The 20,721-nt window shown below is 33.6% G+C and overlaps 3 protein-coding genes across 3 annotated transcripts; all 3 read left to right on the forward strand.

Annotated features, from left to right (window-relative positions):
* Positions 1-355: 355 nt before the first annotated feature.
* LOC147390322 (F-box protein At3g07870-like) lies at positions 356-1,411 on the forward strand. Its single transcript, XM_086457832.1, has one exon. The coding sequence runs from the start codon at positions 356-358 to the stop codon at positions 1,409-1,411; it is 1,056 nt and encodes a 351-aa protein (XP_086313958.1).
* Positions 1,412-2,642: 1,231 nt separating this feature from the next.
* LOC147390323 (F-box protein At3g07870-like) lies at positions 2,643-3,746 on the forward strand. The gene has a single exon (XM_086459794.1). The coding sequence runs from the start codon at positions 2,705-2,707 to the stop codon at positions 3,599-3,601; it is 897 nt and encodes a 298-aa protein (XP_086315920.1). The 5' UTR covers positions 2,643-2,704; the 3' UTR covers positions 3,602-3,746.
* A 5,626-nt stretch (positions 3,747-9,372) lies between these two features.
* LOC147390324 (F-box protein At3g07870-like) lies at positions 9,373-10,870 on the forward strand. Its single transcript, XM_086457833.1, has one exon. The coding sequence runs from the start codon at positions 9,501-9,503 to the stop codon at positions 10,548-10,550; it is 1,050 nt and encodes a 349-aa protein (XP_086313959.1). The 5' UTR covers positions 9,373-9,500; the 3' UTR covers positions 10,551-10,870.
* Positions 10,871-20,721: the final 9,851 nt, after the last annotated feature.

Here is a 20,721-nt window from a genome sequence, read left to right on the forward strand (position 1 = left end):
ATCTACTTTGACTCATTTTTATAGTTTACACACTTTTGTATTACCTCTTCTTACTGTCGTATTTATGTTAATGCACTTCCAAGTGATACGTAAATCAACATCTTCCAGATCAAGTAATCTTTGAGGAAGACAGTGATGCAGAGCTTTGATGTGGGACCCATCGATCCACCTAAAACTCTGAGCCTTCTCTCATTATAATAGTAGAGATAATGCTAACTGTCAAGTTGATATTTCAGTTGGGGATGATACAAATTTGCAAACATGTTCACCAATATTATAAAATTACATGTTCAAGTAAATTGATCCAATTGAGAACTCACCTTCTTCTCTGGTGTTATTGTTCTATCGATGAACGATGGACATCTTCCCACATGATATCATTGCCAACATTCTTTCATGGCTTCCCATTAAATCTGTTATTCAATGCAGGTGCGTTTGCAAAACTTGGTGTTGTATAATTTCTAACTCTCAATTCACATACAAGCATCTTGTCCGAAGAACTCAAACCAACCTCAACAACATCATCATGCTACCTCACTCCAGACATGGTCGAAAAGAACTGTATTTTGTGGAAGATGACAAGGACGAATTCCCCGAACACATCATCAAGGCTACGACATTTGATGTTCCATTCATTAAATCCCCATTTGGAGTGATTGGTTCTTGCAATGGTCTTGTATGCTTGTCTTCGACCTACAATCGAAATAGGCACATTTTCATGTTTAATCCCGCAACAAGAGAACACATGAAACTCCCTCAATTAACATTCCCCACACGTGGGATTGCAAAGTCTCTATTGGGATTTGGTTTCTGTGTCTCTATGCAAGAATTCAAGGTGGTAGAAGTGTTATTTTACAAGGACGAATGTAGTTCATCCTATGGTTTAGAGTCAGTAGTTCAAGTTTATACACTAGGCAGCAGTTCATGGAGAAGTATGGGTAATGCCCCCATCATGCTCTTGTGGCAAGATTGTTCTCCAACATTCATCAATGGTTCACTTCATTGGATAGTGCCCCACCAAGATCAACCTGATGGACTAGTTCCCATCTTCTCTAGGATGGACATTGTATCATTTGACTTGAGTATTGAAAATTTTGGAGTCGTTCCGAAACCTGAATGTCATGTGGTTGTGAATCATCGGCCGAAGAGTTTCTTGGACACTTATCAACTAGGGGTGTTAGGAGGGTGTCTTTCTGTGGCAGTTTGTTCTTCTAACAGCACAATTGATGTGTGGGTTATGAAGAGTTATAATGTGAAGGAGTCCTGGATCCAAAAGTATACTATACCACAACATTCACCAACTTCGTTCCTTTTTATGGCCCTGAGCTTCGAAGTTCAAAACTTGGATCTCTTCAAGGTGGGATTCAGAAATTGTTGTATGTTGAAACTGCGCATAGTTGACACGATATAGTTTTTCCGCATGTGGGCACCACATTTTGCCCAAATCAGCCAGTAAGGAAACGTCACAAGAAGGGCGTGTGAAAGCCTTGTTCTTGTTGTTGTTCTAACATTTTGTGTTCTGTGAAGAGCATTGTTAATTGTACTAGCATTATCTATTATCAACGATTTGATGTATCTTTGTTGTAAAATCTTTCCAGCATAGTTTAACTTTTCTAGCATGCATGCTACATGTTTCTTGTGTTTGTGACAAAGTGAGGAACAGAACAAAGGAGAAAAATCATGATTGTGATGATGATAGTCTTTACCACCATTCAAGTTGGAGTTCTCTACAACTCTAGGGAGAATTCTCATAACCAACCAAATATTAAATTTGTAATTAACTCTGGTTCATGGCTCTAGCTATTTATACATATATATGTATATATGGGAAGCGTTCGGAGACCTTAAATAGAGCCAAACATTACGTCAAAAGCAATTCATTCCGAAACTTCTAACCCTAGTTTACAAGTTAAAGAACCGTGGACTGTGACCTCCTCATCATAAAGATCATTCTCACAAAAAATCAACCCATTCAAAAACTTCTAACCCTTATTTTGAAAAATGTTTGGTTTAATGTTTGGCTCTTTTTAGGGCCTCTGAACGCTTCCTTATATATATATATATATCAAGATTGAGCATTTTGTAGATAGCCCACTCTTGAACTATCAAACATAAAGAGTTTAAAATCCAATAAACTAGACAATTTCTATTACATCGAGATCGAATATGCTCTGTTCTATGCATTTTTCTCTTTCAGATTTTCAGATCTGTTTAAAATTATATAAGAAAAAAAAAAAAAAAAAGGTAACAAGAAGACAGAGTCATGCAGATATGGATTTTTATGTTTTGATGAAAACTAAAAGACCCTTATTATAATAACATAATTAAATATAACATGGGGGTTAAAATTTGATGTTGATCAACTATTACTTCTCTTTCCTCACATTATATTAGTAAAGAAAAAAATAGATAGCTAGATACAAGCATCTAGAGCAAATGAGAAGCATTACTTGTCAAAGTTGACATTTGGATTATAATATAAAGATAAAATAGCTGGCTAGATAGGAGTATTTGACATTTTAATGAGTTATGATAGAAGCATCTCACCAACCCTTATCAGCTGACTTCTCTTAGTTCTTAATATTTTGTATTAAATTATAAAATTGTCATGTTCAAGTAAATTGATACAGAAGACAAGAAATCAAATCTTGATTTATAAAGACAATAAGCCTTAACCCTCTTCTATGGTATTGTTGTTCTATTGATGGACATGGACATCTTCCCACACGAAATCACTGCCAATATCCTTTCATGGCTTCCCATCAAATCCCTTCTTCAATGCAGGTGCGTTTGCAAAACTTGGTGTTCTATAATTTCTAACGCTCAATTCACTAATATTCGCCTTCACCGAGCAACTCAAACCAATCCCAACATCATCATCCTACCTCGCTCCAAAAATGGTCATAACGAACTTTATTATGTTGAAGATGACGATGATGAATTCCAGGAATTCTTTATCAGGGCTACAAGATTTGATGTCCCATTCATCAGCCAATCCACATTTGAAGTGATTGGTTCCTGCAATGGCCTCTCATGTTTATTGTCTTCCACCAACAATGAAAATCGCCTCATTTGTGTAATTAATCCCGCAACTGGAGATCACATGAAACTCCCCGAATTAACAATCCCCACACGTGGGTTCTCAAAATGTCTATTTGGATTTGGTTTCAGTGTCTCTATGCAAGAATTCAAGGTGGTACAAGTATTATTTTACACGGACGAATCTAGTTCGTCCCACCGTTTAGAGTCGATAGTTCAAGTTTATACACTTGGACATAATTCATGGAGAAGGATAGGTAATGCCCCCATCTCTCTCTCAGCATGGCAAATTTGTTATTCAACATTCATTAATGGATCACTTCATTGGATAACCCCTCTCCATGGTCAACCCGATGAGACAGATTCCATCTTATCCAATATGGGCATTGTGTCATTCGACTTGAGTGTTGAAGAATTTGGAGTCATTCCAAAACCTAAATCTCATGTGGTTGTGAATCATCCACCGAAATGTTTCTCGGACTCTTATCAATTTGGGGTCTTGGGAGGGTGTCTTTCTGTGGCAGATTTTTCTTCTAACCAACAATTGATGTTTGGGTTATGAAGAGTTATAATGTGAAGGAGTCTTGGATCAAACTGTATACTATACCACAAAATAAACCAACTTGGTTCAGTTATATGCCCCTGAGTTTCGGAGTGCAAAACTTGGATCTCTTCAAGTTGGGATTCAGAAACTCCTGGATATTGACGCTGTATGGTTGACATGATATCGTTTTTGCACAAATGGGGCACCTCATTTTGCCAAAATCAGCATCCACAGGAAGAAAGAATAAGGCCTTGTTGTAGTTTTTGGTGGTGGTGTCATTGTTGTTCTTGTTCTTGTTGTTGTTCTAATATTATGTGTTATGTGAATAGCTTTATTAACTGTTCTAGCATTTCGTATTATATATGCCTGTGTCGTTATTGTTGAACTTTATTAATTGTTCTAGCATTGTGTGTTATCTATGCTTTGTTGTAAAATCTTTACACCACATTTTTGTTGAGTGTTGTTTATCGTGCCTATGCTCCTAGTTGTTACGTGCCCACGTTATGTACCTTTGTTTAGCCTGTGACCCTCTTATATTCATAGTTGTTCCTTTCCCCAACAGATCGGTCTTTTGGGGTAAATGGCTTGTCAACAAATTTCTTTATAGAGAATTCATTAAAAAAATAGATTTTCTCACACGTGTGCTACATGTTTCTCTTGTTGTGACAAATATAGGATCAGAACCTCCAAAAAATAAAAATTATTATGATGTATTGAGTTTTGTAAAAATTTAATGTTGGGAATAGAAGATACATTCAACAACATTCGAAAAACAGGCAAATTTTCATAAAAACTTGATGTGCGTTCTATGCAATGCAGATTATCAATAAAATAATAGAACAAAAATATCTAAAAACCTTGGCAAGCAAGGATCGATCCACATAAATAACGTTGATTCAGTAATTTTTCTTTTGACTTAAAACAATCAATCATGATTTTCAAAATATTAAAGGAAACTAAATTAAAATTGTTCTAAAATAAACAAGAATGGAAATCACAATGTAAATAATTAGATAAATCAAATCCACCAAAACAAGTCACCTTATCAATTTATTTGTTTACTTATTATTTTGATCCAATTAACAAAACTAATGTTATTGGATTGGAAGATGAAATTTGTTAATCCAAATAATAATCCTAAATCCTGTGATGATATTTAATAAGACGAAATCAAAAATAAAATATCAAATCTTTAACAAAGCATAGTTTAATTTGAAAACAATCAAAATCATGAGAATAGTATTATATCTAATGATCATTACTTAAGAAATTAGTATCACAATAAACCATTGAAACATTATTGAAATAAATAATTATTTAAGATGATCTTTCTTGGGCTTCATCGACGTCTCTAATAGAGGTCTAGCTACAGATCATAGCAAGAATAATAAAAATAAAATAAAAGAGAATAGGGGAGAAAATGATGATCATTTATTAATCTTGAATTGAAACTGGCAAAGTGCTCATTTTGTTTACAATGCTTGAATAGAAAATAAACTAAAAACTAAAATAATAGGAGAGAACTATAGAAGATGATCTCAGAAGAGATGAGATAATTTGGCTCTGGTCTAGTCTCTTATTTATAGATACCAGATTAGAATTCCTTTAGAATTTAGAACACTTTCGTGTTTTATAAGGACTCTGAAACCTAATGTGCTATGTTACAAATCACATCGCCTCAACATTGTATGAATCTCAAAATGATGCTCGCCGACATCATCACGTCGTAGGTGTTCATTGTACTGCGATGCTAGTGGGCCAGTTAACTTTGGTCTTCTTTTCGTGGTCTTGTCTTGAGTCTTGAATTGTAATGCACGTATTTAATTATCTTGGTTCATCCTTTTGAATCTTGCGACTTTGACCTATTACATGAAAATAATCATAATTAGTCAGAAAATTCACAATTTATTAAAAAAATAATAATAATAATTATGGACTATCAACGTATTATGTCTATTTAGGAGATTTTACATATTATTTACCATTAAAATCTCTATAAATAGGGTCCTAGAAACAACTTCTAGACCCTGATCATGTTCTTCCCCGGTAATCATATTTTGTCTCCTAACCTGTGCAATATGTTTAGCAAAGTAGAATAAATAAGCCTTTATGCAAACATCAACCAAAGAAAAAAAAAACACTTTTTTTACATCATCAATGGAGATTAGAAACTAATCCCGAAGGAATTACATTACAATTATCAATTATAGAAAAGCCCCAACAAGGCATTCTGCATTTAGCAAGGAAATCAGCCTCTCATTTTGCTTCACACCAATAGAATCCCACTTTGCACATACAAAATTTACTCTTTAAGCTAGATGCTGGATTTCATGAACAAGAAACTCATACTTCCATGTCAATTTCACCGTCGATGCTCTTAACTGCCTAGGAAGATTCCATGCGAATAACCAACTTTTGAAATCTCCTAATCCAAGCAACTCTGAGGGCTTCAAACACTGCCTGATGCTCAATCGCCACAATATCATCAAAGTCACCCTCACAATGTGAAAAAGCCCAAATTTGACTGCCTTGTGCCGTCAAATTTCATAAAATCGTCGGACAAAGGGGTCGAATTGGCGTTGAACTTTTCATTGTCAAATTTTTATTTTCGACAGGTCGAAACTATCAAATTAATGAAGGATGGGAGAAATTCGACAACTCTAAGCCATTAAATCTGGGAACATCAAGAATTTTGACGGTCCTATGCCATCAAAATTCAGTTTCTAAAATCCATGAGCCTTAGCCCGTCAATTTTTTTGTTGAATTTTCCAGTTTTCACGTAGTGCCCCCCACCCACCCACACATATTCACACAGTTGGTTCCCATGTACCAGACAAAAACATATCACTTGAATTCCTTCCTATAAACCCAAGAGCCCCATCAGTATTAATTTTGGCAACACCCTCCTCAATGGTCTTCCAAATTAAGTGTTTAACAAGCATAAGGATGTATAACTGCTACAGCCCCAAATGTTGAAGAATTTACCCGGGGGATTATCTGAAATAGAAGAAGGGGGGGGGGGGGTTGAAACATGAGAATATCTCAGGAGGTCGCCCATCCTATAATCACTTATGTCCAAGCACGTTTAAGTTTTTAACTAAGGAGTTTTGATAGGATCTAGTGCATTAGTGTTGTATGAACGCAATGATGCACTTAGATGCTGTTTGTTAAACTGAAAAAAATAAGTGCTGAATAGCATTAAGAACTGAAACTTATAAGCACTGAATTTAAGTGCTGAAACAGTTGTTTGTTTAGATGTTGAATCATGTTTGTTACACATTGTCGAAGCTGATAAATTGTCTTTGTTACCCTTACAATCATATTATACATTGTTTGCATGTTTCAAATGCCTATTTCTTATCAAATAAAATAAAATATATTATTTCTTATAAAATTAAAATACAATTCATTTTTAAATAATAAATAATACTCAAATCTTCAATTTATAAATAATAATTTCTATTTATAAAAGCCCACAAATTTTAAATTAAAAATATAATGTCATACAAGTCACCAAAATTTGAAATAAACATTAAAAAAACTTAATTTTGGATGAATAATTTTCGATAGAAATGAAGGATGTGTTATTATAAAAGTACCCTATGAATTAATAAGGGCAACCCACATTATAACCAATTTTTTTTGTTTTATATGGGTTAAAGTTTTTGAAATAAGCAAATTTTTAGTGAGGATGGTCTATATGGTCTAGAGATCATCCTCACAAAAAATCAGTCCATTTTGAAATTTCTAACTCATCAAAAATAGTTTTTTTTTTTTTTTTTTAAATGGACGATTTACAGTTCTTGAACTTGTTTTGATAAAATTAAAAGTTTCAGGATGTGCTGATTTTTGGTGAGGATGATTTCCTCATTGTAGAGATCATCCTCATCAAAAATCAACTTATTCCAAAACCTTTAACCCATATAAGACAAAATAATTTAGCCATAGTGTGGGTTTATTAATTTGTGGGGTACTTATATACTAATGAGGAGATCATCCTCACTAAAAATCAACTCATTCCAAAACTTTTAACCCATATAAGACAAAATAATTTAGCCATGATATGGGTTTATTAATTTGTGGGGTGCTTATATACTTATCCATGAGATATAAGAAGTAATATTCTTTTAAGAATAAGGGCATACTTGTCTGTGCTCAAAAAAATGAAGGGCATACTTGTCCGTGTCAAAAAAAGTGAAGTGCTTACCGTTTCAACACTTTTTTTCAGCATTAAAATAGTGCTGAATTTTTTTCACTTATTTTCAGCAATAAGTGTTGAAAATGTAGAGTAAACAAACGCGCTATTTTAACAAAAAGTGCTGAATTTAATTTTTTTCAGCAATAAGCACTGAAAAATAGCGCAAACAAACACTGCCTTAGTCCTCTTCAATGCTTTAATCTTATCCTCTAATCTTGGTTTTATGCAGGAGATGAACTGTTTCTTCTTTTCCTCGAGAAGTCTCACTAATAGATTTATGAGTCAAATTCTACTTTTGATTTGATATCTACTTGTTTATGGCATTAATTTCAGTTGCAAATACTAATATATAGTGGGCTTTACTCTAATCTTGGGTTATTTGTTTGATCAGTAGTGTATGATATGCCCATACATGCTAAAGAGTGATTATTACATAAAATTCCATCTCCTTCATTTCGGGAAATTCAAAACATTAAAAAAATTAAAAAAAATTGTGGGATCTCTAGGTGGCTTGGAAATGCCGAAAACCTGGCGTCTGGTAATCTTATGAGTTGTTCTTTGTCCCCCCCCCCCCCCCCCCCTTTTCTTTTTTTCAATATATTATACTTTTCAAAAAAAAAATCTTATTAGTCCAGCTTTGCGGCCCCCACTTTGCCAATTTTTCTGCTTTTCAATCTTTAGTGAACAAAGCCTTATATTGATTCAAGTTTCTTATTGGAGGGAAAGAGTCAATACAAACACCCCCCTAACGATGATTGCGACGATTTTAGAAATTGAATAAAAGATTCAGACCATTGGGTTGACATGATCAAACTAGAAACCATGAAGTACATCAGTTTGCAATTGCATGTCAATTTTTGTTTGCTAAGTACTATAAAATGGTCCCGTAGAAAGATGGATTAGCCTTCTACCAGGAATGAAGAAGATCAACTAACTTGTGAACTATCCTCAATATGTCATGATGTATCCATGCCAGGGGGCACCATGTGATACAAGTTGATTCTAGCCATTGGAGAGGATTAGAATCCCTTGTTGGAATGTATGTAACGCTCGTCAGTTACAGATTTATAAGGTTAAGAAACCTACCATATTTGCATTTCTAATTTCTATAAAAGGGTTGTATCTGTAGAAGGAAAAGACATTAATGAAAAAGACAATGATGATAATAAGATTAATTATGGATTGGGATCCATAGACTCATGGAAATGAACTTACATGTTCACACACAATCCTAACTGTTAAAATAATAAATTTACTAGTCAAGATTTATCTTAGAGATATGTAATGTATTATCAGGATATATCTTTAGCCCGACCATTGGACTCCGCATTTATACGGCTTGGATTATGCGCGAACATAGAGTTCCTTACACACGATCAGATTCCTTTCCCCTGAGTCTACGGATACCAACCGATATGAAAATTTGGTGTTGATCAAATATCACCCCCCTACTTCGTCACATTAGAATAGTAAAGATAAAGATGGCTGACCGGATATAAGGATGCTGAGAATATATATATATGTATTTATGACTTCTCTCATTATAATAGTAGATTAAACAAGAATAATTCAATTCTTAATATTTTGCTTAATATTAAATTATAAAATTGCCATGTTTTTCAAGTAAATTGATACAGTTGACTAGCAATCAAATCTTGATTTATAAAAGCAATAAACCTTAACCCTTATTCTCTGTTATTGTTCGTCTATCGGTGAACGATGGACATCATCCCATACGAAATCATTGCCAATATCCTTTTATGGCTTCCCATCAAATCTGTTCTTCAATGCAGGTGCGTATGCAAAACATGGTGTTCTATAATTTCTAATGCTCAATTCACTAATATGCTCCTTCACCGAGGAACTCAAACCAACCCCAACATCATCGTCTTACCTCGCTCCAGAAATGGTCATAACGAACTTTATTATGTGGAAGATGACGAGGATGAATTACAAGAATTCATTATTGGCGCTACAAGATTTGATGTCCCATTCATCAGCCAAACCACATTTGAAGTGATTGGTTCTTGCAATGGTCTCTCATGCTTATTGTCTTCCACCAATGATCAAAATCAAATCATTTACGTATTTATTCCCGAAACTGGAGATCACATGGAACTCCCCGAATTAACAATACCCACACATGGGTTCACAAAATGTCTATTTGGATTTGGTTTCAGTGTCTCTACACAGGAATTAAAGGTGGTGCAAGTGTTATTTTACACGGATGAATTTAGTTCGTCCCACTGTTTAGAGTCTATAGTTCAAGTTTATACACTTGGCAGTAGTTCATGGAGAAGGATAGGTAATGCCCCTGTTGCGCTTGCAGCAGGGCAAGTTTGTTCTTCAACATTTATCAATGGATCTCTTCATTGGATAACGCCTCACTCTGAACAACCTGATGGCCCAGTTTCCATTTTTTCCAAGATGGGCATTGTGTCATTTGACTTGAGTGTGGAAGAATTTGGAGTCGTTCCAAAACCTGAATCTCATGTGGTTGTGAATTATCCGCCGAAATGTTTCTCGGACTCTTATCAACTTGGTGTGTTAGGAGGGTGTCTTTCTGTGGCAGATTTCTCTTCTAACCACACAATTGATGTATGGGTTATGAAGAGTTATAATGTGAAGGAGTCTTGGATCAAACAGTTTACTATACCACAAAATTCGCCAGCTTGGTTCTCTTATATGCTCCTTGGTTTCGGAATGCAAAACTTGGAACTCTTCAAGTTGGGATTCAGAAACTCTTGGATATTGATGCTGCATGGTTGACACAATACTGTTTTTGTGCATGTGGGGTGCCTCCTTTTGCCAAATCAGTTTCCGCAGGAAGAAAGAATAAGGCCTTGTCTTAGTTGTTGTTGTTGTTGCTGTTGGTGGTGGTGGTGTCGTTGTTTTTGTTGTTCTAAACATTATGTGTTATGAGAAGAGCTTTATTGACGTTTGTATTATATGTGCCTGTACCTTTATTGTTGAACTTATATTAATTGTTTTAGAATTGTGTGTCATCTTTGCTTTGATGTATCTTTGTTGTAAAACCTTTACACTTCATTTTCTTTATAAAGAGTGAATTAAAGAGGTAGCTTTTCCTACACATTTCTCTTGTCGTCACAAAACAGGAACAGAACCAAAAAAAAAAAAAACATTGTTATGATGCATTTTAGATCAGATGAATTGAGTTTTATAAGAACTTAATGGTGGGAATAGAAGAAGACACATTGAACAACATTCGGAAAACAGGCTACTTTGAACGAAATCTTGATGTGAGATCTTCCCCAGTAGTGATTGGTTGAAAATCGGACCAACCGATGGTCTTAACAGGCTCAACATGATTTTGAAGGATTGATAAGCTAATTGGTATCGTTACCATTCGTTAATAATGATAGACGACGGATAACCCTAAGGGCCTGTTTGGAAGAAAGAGTTGGGGAATGAAAGTTAGCAATTCAAAGAAGTTGCTAGAAACGGGCGTGTTTGGAATAACCAACCTCAGAAAGCTGAACTCCCCAACTCTGCATAACTCTTATTTTGAGCTGAGTTATAAGTCTCTATTTATGAGCTGAGAGTTATAACTTCCTATCACATGAGAGTTGAGACCTTATAACCCAATATAAGAAAACAAATGATGATGATGATGATATAATAATCATGATTGTGATTATGATCATCTTTACCACCACTCGAGTGGAGTTCTCTATAACTCTGGGATAATTCTCATAAGCAACCAAATACTAGACTTATAATCTGGAAAAAAAAGGATAAATTATCAAATCAGGAAAGGACGAAGACGAAAAAATAAATGCCATGGAAAGAGGTTTCCTTAATTCATACTATTTTTTTATTTATTATATCAAGATCTATATAAGAGATTTCATATAAAAAAAAGATATAAAAAAAAAAAAAAGTATCTAATCCTACTTATCTCTGTCAATTGAGATTTAGGATTTTGTATATGGCTCACTCTTGCAGTCTGAACTATCGAATGTAAAAGAGTTAAAAATGGGACAAAGTAGACAATTTCTATTACGTCGAGATTGAATATGCCCTGTTCTGTGGATTTTTCTCTTTCAGATTTTAATATCCGTTTAGAATTTCATTAGAAAAAAGGGAAGGAAGGTAAAAAGACGATAGAGTCGTGTGTATTGATGCAGAACTAAATATGAATTTTTTTCCAATTTGATGAAAATTAAAAGACCCTGATAATAATAAAATTAAATATAACATGGGATTTAAAATTTGGTGTTGATCAACTGTCACTTCTCCTTCCTCACATTATATTAGTAAAAGATAGATAGAGATATCTGGGTAGATACAAGCATCTTTGAGCAAATATATATCATCAACTTTGAAGTTGACATTTTAGTGGTTATGATAGAAGCATGTTCACCTACCCTAAGTTCTCCAATGCAGGTGCATTTGCAAGACTTTCTTTAATTTCTAACTCTTGATTCACTAACATGTTTCTTCTCCGAGTAACTCAAACCAATCCCAACCAGTCGTAACGAACTGTATTTTTTAGAAGATATCGAGAATGATTTCCAAGAATGCTTTATATTCAGGGTTACAAGATATGATGTTCCATTTGTTGAATCCCCATTTGAAGTGATTGGTGGTTGCATTGGCCTCCTATGCTTGTCTTCGATCCACAATCGAAGTCACCTAATTTGCATATTTAATCCGACAATTGGAGAACACATGAAGCTCCCTGAATTGACAATCCCCACACATGGGTTTGCAAAATGTCTATTTGGATTTGGTTTCAGAATCTTTACACATCCCGTATTATTGGATTCACGATTAGGACAATCCAAAAGATTAAAGCAACCTAATATTTACCTGAAAATGTTGACATGTTTCTGAATGCCAACAATTATAAATGTCGACACTAAACAAGACTTTTTTGTTCTATGTCGACATTTTTTATATATCGATTTCTAAATATCGACATTGATGTTTTCCGTGGGGGTGTTCTAATACTGGTAAAACTTACATTAGCCACTTTTCAATTATTCGGGTTGCCCTTACCAATTCGTAGGGTGCCTTTATAATTCCCCTACTACTTTTGATTTGATATATCTACTTGTTAATGGCAGTAATTTCAGTTTAGATTCTTCAAATGATGTGATTTGCCCATATAGTGCTAGAGAGTTAAAAGAATACCTATAATTATGTATTCTTCTTTTTGGAAGTCAAAAGCAACGAAAAGAAAAAAAAAATGATGCTGTAGCTATGGGTAGTTACTTAATTATATGTAACTACCTTTTTTAATTATATCCGGAATTTCAAATTATCTCATAATCTTTACCTGATATCAGAGCAATCTTCCATGATCCTGACTTCTCTCCTAGATATTATAGCCCATTGTCCTTCTACTCTCATGTCATTCTGATCAAATTATCTCTCATAAGCATTTTATCAAATAGGTCATGTCCATGTTCATTATAACTCCAATCTTGATTAAAAATAAATAAATCTGTTTTGATTGTCTAATGGCCAGTTTGCTCACCGTATTTGCATTGATTGTGTTTCAATCGATGGTCGTAGGTTCTCGAACCAAAACCCAGCACTTTGTTTCTATTTTGAGGTCGACTTTGAGATATTTGGGCTTTAAAGAACCTATCAGAAAACCTTCCCAAAGTTAAACAAAAAAAATTAAAGACAAAATAAATGAGAGACAAATACTCGGAATTTATCATCAAATGTCTTAGTGGCTAACATCATATTCCAATCAACTTGAATCGAGGGAAAAATAAAATTAAAATGCTATTAACTTAAGAGAGCTTAAAATCTTTTTATGTGGTTCAATATAGGGCTGAAAATGAAACACCCATATACCCAATTTTTTCCTCAAATTTTAGGATAATATCTAAATTCAAATTTTTATCAAAGTTTTAGGTGAATAATACCCGATTTATTACCTAATTCTTGGGTCGCCCAAATTTTTACTCTTACCTGATTTTTTTATATTTTAATAACAAAAATTATATAATAAAAAATTAATTATTTAAATAGATTTATAGATAAAATATATTTTTGTTGTCGTATACATGGGTAATAGGGTAGGATATAGCGTATATTCATACCCAATCCTATGAAACTTTTAGGTATCAAATAATATTACCTGATTTTTTAATTGGGTAGAAAAAACGTTGTCCATATCCGATTTATTCAAGTCGGAGAGGAGTCAAGTAATCAGGTACCATTGGACGCATTGCCCTCCCTAGCTCAATGTATATATATAGGGTCACGTTCCAGGGCCAATTTTTTGGCAAAACATTTTTCAAAACATGAGTTAGAAGTTTTGGAATGGGCTGATTTTTAGTAAGGATGATCTCTACGGTGAGGAGATCATCCTCACCAAAAATCAGCCCATTCCAAAACCTCTAACCCATGTTTACAAGTTGAAAAATCGTGGACCGTCCATTTTTTGTAAACTATTTTCGATGGGGTTAGAAATTTTGGAATGGGCTGATTTTTGGTGAGGATGATCTCCTCATCGTAGAGATCATCATCACCAAAAATCAGCCCATTCCAAAACTTCTAACTCATGTTTTGAAAAATGTTTTGCCAAAAAATTGGCCCTTGAACGCCACCCATAGATATATATATATATATAAATCTATGTGATTCAATATTGTCAATTAATACCAACGACTTTACCCATCCTTGGTATTTGCCAAACTACACCCCCCCAAAAACATTTTAGGAAAAATTACCTTAAGTATCCTGACAGAAGGGTTTCTTTTTAAATAGTCCCTAAGCTTTGAATGGTATCTAAATTGTTCATTTAGTAAACTATTTCGTTTTTTAATGGTCCTAGACCTCAACTCACTTTATAATTATAATGTTTTTGAAATAAACAAACTACCCTTTTGATAAATAATAAATTTTCTAATCATTGACCATAATGTCCTTGACTGAGAGACCATGTTGTTGTTCGAATTGACATGCTACCATCACATGAAAGAGAGGCATCACGTGAAAGACTGGGTCATACACGACGTTGTTGTCACAAATATATAAGTAGAGAATTTGCTTGGTGTCATATTATAGAGATAGAAGCAAAATGGTAAAAATTCTAATCCAAGACCGTTTAAAGGGGTAGTTAGAGAATTGTGAGAGAGGACCAACAACACGAAATCTAACAAGGGTAGTTTTGTAAATTGGGGTCCTTGGCTGATTTGGGATTTTTTTTGAAATTTTAGATTGACTTTTCTGAAAGTAAAATATTTTTGAGAAATTGTGAAAATAGAAAAGAGAACAAAATGATAACTCATTGCCCCATGTTCTCAAAACGAACCCATTCTTAAAAAAAAGATGCCCAATGGGTCCATTTGATAGTTTCTTACCGAACTCATTCACAAACGATAACATGTAGTCGAGTAGGATCATTTTTTCCTTGATTGTGGTGAATTGGAGCTGTTTTTAGAGGCAAGTAAGGCATATGCCTCAAACCATGAAGCACCTAAAAGGTATATCCATCAACATGAGGCATACACATTTTAACGCCTAGCTCACATTATTTTTTAAAATAATGCAATTCTTCTTCTTCTTCTCTTTCTATGTCACTTCTTTCTTTCTTGCTTTCTAAGCAAGATTTTGTAGCTTTTTTTTTATTATTTTTATTATGTTACTTCTATTTCTTTGCTCCTGATTTGCTACTTGTATGCAATATAATTTAAATGCTAAGAAATAAATTCAAATACAAAATTGTAATGTATACAAAGAAAATATTTGATTTGAGTTGATTTATTATAATTTTTTGTTACATTTTTTTATGGGTAAGTTGGACTTGAAACCCATGACCTCAAAGTTGCTTTGCAATGTGTAAAACCAATTAAGTTATGGGTCTAAGCCCCTGATTTTTTTTGTATATTTGATTTTATATGTAGATAAAATTATTGAAAAAAATATATTTAGTTGCATTTTTGCTATAAATATAAGATATTATTTTTTGTAGAGACTTTCAATTATTCAAATGCAAATTATTTATATTTTTTTAAAATATAAATTATAATAATTATATTATTATTTATTGTAGTGGTTCAAAATTTGAAATTCGATTTTGTTCATTTGGAATTTAGAAATATGCCATGATTATTATGATATTTAACTTTTTAATATTAAATATTTTAAATTTTATGTTACTAATTTATTTAAAAATATCATGCATGTGAGGCTTACGTCTCGTGGCAATAGCAAACGAAGCACCTTGTCTCATGCTTCAACGTAAAACACGTTCGACATTTACTTCTAGCAAATGTAGCAATCCAAAAACTTGTTTTGAGCAGCTTTTGAATTTGGCCCACTATTGGATATTTTCTTGGGAAAATTATTTTAAAAAAATTATTAAAAAAATAAATACATTTTTTTTAATTATCAAAACAAATTCAAATTGGCATTTCAAGCACAATTTTATTTTATATATATAAAAAAAATTCAAATTTCGATTAAAAAAATATGTGTTACATGGACGCTGTTTTTTGCACACAATCCTTGAGGCCCTGTGATGTGTTGGCTCACAACTCAACAAACGTTTGACATGTGGCACAATGACACTAGCAATAAAGACAATTTCTCTCTCTTGCGTGCTACCCACATATTTATTTTTTTAGATTTCAAATCTTAAAAAGGGTCGTTGGACCCACATTGATTATCACATTGACAATCCAACAACACAACCATTTAGATTTCATGCAAATATATATATATATGGAAATGTTCTACACCCTAAGCTTTACCCTACACTTTAACAAACGTGTTTTGTCCTACATGGGTTAGAAGTTTTGGAATGGGCTGATTTTTGGTGTGGATGATCTCCATGATTAGAAGATCATCCTCACAAAAAATCAGTTCATTCCGAAATTGTTAGCCCCATGTTTACAAGTTGAAAAATCGTGGACCATCCATTTTTTGTAAACAATATTTTATGGGGTTAGAAGTTTTGGAATTGGCTGATTTTTAATGAGGATAATCTCCTCACAATAGAGATAATCCTCACTAAAAATCAGCTTATTCCAAAACTTCTAACCCATGTAGGACAAAACACGTTTTTTAAAGTGTAGGGTAAAGCTTAGGGTGGCGAACGGGACAGATTCGTATAGGGTCGGGTTCTGTAGACACATAAAGCTACTCATAAAACTACAACGTTTTTGTCTTATATGATAACAAAGATTCGGAATAGGCTGATTTTTTGTGAGGATGATCTCTATGGTGAAGGGATCATCATTGCAAAAAATCATCCCATTCCAAAACTTCTAAGCCCATCAAAAGTGATTTACAAAAATTAGATGGTCTAAAAATTTTTCAACTTGTAAACATGGGGCTAGAAATATTATAATAAGCTGATTTTTGACAAGATGATCTCTTCACCATAGAGATCATCCTCACAAAAAATCAGCCCATTCCAAACATTTTTGCCCTTATAAGACAAAACACGTTGTAGCTTTATGTGTATACGGATCCTAATCCATATATATATATATTATATATATAGGGTAGCGTTCAATGGCTAACTTTTTGGCAAAACATTTTTCAAAACATGAGTTAGAAGTTTTGGAATGGGCTGATTTTTGGTGAGGACGATCTCTACGGTGAGGAGATTATCCTCACCAAAAATCAGCCCATTCCAAAACTTCTAACCCATGTTTACAAGTTGAAAAATCATGGACCGTCCATTTTTTGTAAACTGTTTTTGATGGGGTTAGAAGTTTTGGAATTGGCTGATTTTTGGTGATGATGATCTCCTCACCGTAGAGATCATCCTCACCAAAAATTAGCCCATTTCAAAACTTCTAACTCATGTTTTGAAAAATGTTTTGCCAAAAAGTTTGCCATTGAACGCGACCTATTATATATATATATATTTATATATATATATATATGGGTCCCGTTTAACAACAAAACATTTTGGCAAAACATTTTTCAAAACATGGGTTAGAGGTTTTGGAATGGGCTGATTTTTGGTGATGATGATCTCTACGGTGAGGAGATCATCCTTACCAAAATTCAGCCCATTCCAAAACTTCTAGTCCCAGTTTACAAGTTGAAAAATCGTGGATCGTCCATTTTTTGTAAATCATTTTCGATGGGGTTAGAAGTTTTGGAATGAGCTGATTTTTCGTGATGATGATCTCCTCACCGTAGAGATCATCCTCAGCAAAAATCAGCCCATTCCAAAACCTCTAACCTATGTTTTGAAAAATGTTTTTTCAAAATGTTTGTTGCTGGAACATTTCCCTATATATATATATATATATATATAGGGTAGCGTTCAAGGGCAAAACTTTTTAGCAAACTTTTGGCAAAAAACATTTTCAAAACATGGGTTAGAGGTTTTGGAATGGGCTGATTTTTGGTGAGGATGATCTCTATGGGAGTAGATCATCCTCACCAAAAAATCAGCCCATTCCAAAACTTCTAACCCATGTTTACCAGTTGAAAAATCGTGGACCGTCCATTTTTTGTAAACTGTTTTTGATGGGTTAGAAGTTTTGGAATGGGCTGATTTTTTGGTGATGATGATCTCCTCACTGTAGAGATCATCCTCACCAAAAAATCAGCCCATTCCAAAACCTCTAACTCATGTTTTGAAAAATGTTTTGCCAAAAAGTTTGCTAAAAGTTGGCCATTGAACGCCCCCCATATATATATGGGTCAGGTTCAAGGGACATGAGAAAAACATGTAAAAACAATGTAACATTAATAAAATTTTAAAATATGGGTTAGAAATTTCAGATTGAGCTGAATTTTTGTGAGGATGATCTCTATAATGGGAAGATCATTCGAAAAAAAAAATCAGTCTAATCTGAAACTTCTAACCCCATTAAAAGTGATTTAGAATGTGGACCGTCGATTTTTTATCAATAATTTGAAAATCACTTTTGATACATTTAGAAGTTTCAGATTCAACTGATTTTTTGGGAGGATGATCTTCTCATAATGGTGACCATCCTCGCAAAAAATCAGCTCAATCCAATACCACTAACCCATATTTTGAAAAACCATTGTTTTTTCATATGTTTTTACACATGGCCCTTGAACCGCCCCACATATATATATATATATATATATATATATATATTATATATGGGTCACGTTCCTAAGACTCATATTGAGACTCACATTGCGACACACCGTTTTGTCTTATATGGGCAAAAATGTTTGGAATGAGCTGATTTTTTGTGAGGATGATCTCTGTGATGAGGGGATCATCTTGGCAAAAAATCATCCCATTCCAAAACTTCTAACCCCATCAAAATTGATTTACAAAAAATTGGACGGTCTATAATTTTTCACAAAAATTGGACGGTCTAGAAGTTTCATAATGAGCTGATTTTTTGGCAAGGATGATCTCCTCACCATAGAGATCATCCTCACAAAAAATCAGCCCATTCCAAAATATTTTTGCCCATATAAGACAAAACGGTGTTGTCGCAATGTGAGTCCCAATATGAGTCTTAGGAACGCTGTTCTATATATATATATATATATAGGGTCACGTTCCTAAGACTATATTGAGACTCACATTGCGACACACCATTTTGTCTTATATGGCAAAAATGTTTGGAATAAGCTGATTTTTTGTGAGGATGATCTCTGTGATGAGGGGATCATCCTGGAAAAAAATCATCCAATTCCAAAACTTCTAACCCCATCAAAATTGATTTACAAAAATTGGACGGTCTATAATTTTTCAACAAAAATTGGACGGTCTAGAAGTTTCATAATGAGCTGATTTTTGGCAAGGATGATCTCCTCACCATAGAGATCATCCTCACAAAAAATCAGCTCATTCCAACACATTTTGCCCATATAAGACAAAACGGTTGTGTCGCCAATGTGAGTCCCAATATGAGTTTAGGAACGCTGTTCATATTATATTATATATATATATATATATATAATATATAGGAAAAATGTTCGGCACCAAACATTTTGGCAAATATTTGACAAAACATTTTTCAAAACATGGGTTAGAAGTTTTGGAATTGGCTAATTTTTGGTGAGGATGATCTCTATAGGAGGAGGAGATCATCACCAAAAATCAGCCCATTCCAAAACTTTTAACCCCATCAAAAATGATTTCAAAAAATGGACGGCACGATTTTTCAACTTGTAACGTGGGGCTAGAAGTTTTGGAATGGGCTGATTTTGGGAGGATGATCTCCTCACCGTAGAGATCATCCTCACCAAAAATCAGCCCATTCCAAAACTTCTAACCCATGTAGGACAAAAATGGTTGGCTAAATGTTAGCCAAAATGTTTGGTGCTGAATGGGACCCACATACATATATATAGTTTTTCAAGCTTGATCCAAGGTGCTGAAAATGGACAGTCACGGAGCACCCAAATTTAAAAATAAAATTTAACGGTAAAAAATAACTATTATTATTATTATTGTTGTTGTTGTTGTTGTTATTGTTGTTATTGTTTTAAAGTTCATATAATTTTTTCCTTTACAACTCTATTGCATCAGATTATGTTTTTGAATGTCACAAGGTGATCAAATCAAAAAGTTTGCTACTTCTTTTTTTCACTATGGACATGAAAGAGAAATGGGTGTTGGTAAAATTAAATAGATACAAAAATTGATGTATAACCCTTTTGATAAATATGGTTGGATGAGTTATTCGGCAAAATAGACGGATGTTTTTGGCCAATGCCCCTTTCTCTTTTCTCTCTATAGTGAAAAAAGTGAACTTCTGATTTGATCACCTTGTGACATTCAAAAATATGATCCGATGTAACAGAGTTGTAGTGGACAAAATTATATGAACTTTAAAAAAAAAAAAAAATTACAAAAAATAATTTTCTTTCACTGCTAAATTTTATTTTTAAATTTGGGTGTCCGGTGGTTGTCCATTTTCAACACCTTTAATCAAACTTGAAAAATAATTTTTAATTTTAATGTTTTTAATATGAATGTTTTAAAGAAATCTAA

The sequence above is a fragment of the Akebia trifoliata genome, chromosome 11, assembly GCF_017979445.1.
Source record: "Akebia trifoliata isolate Shusen 1 chromosome 11, ASM1797944v1, whole genome shotgun sequence".
Taxonomy (NCBI): Eukaryota; Viridiplantae; Streptophyta; class Magnoliopsida; order Ranunculales; family Lardizabalaceae; genus Akebia; species Akebia trifoliata.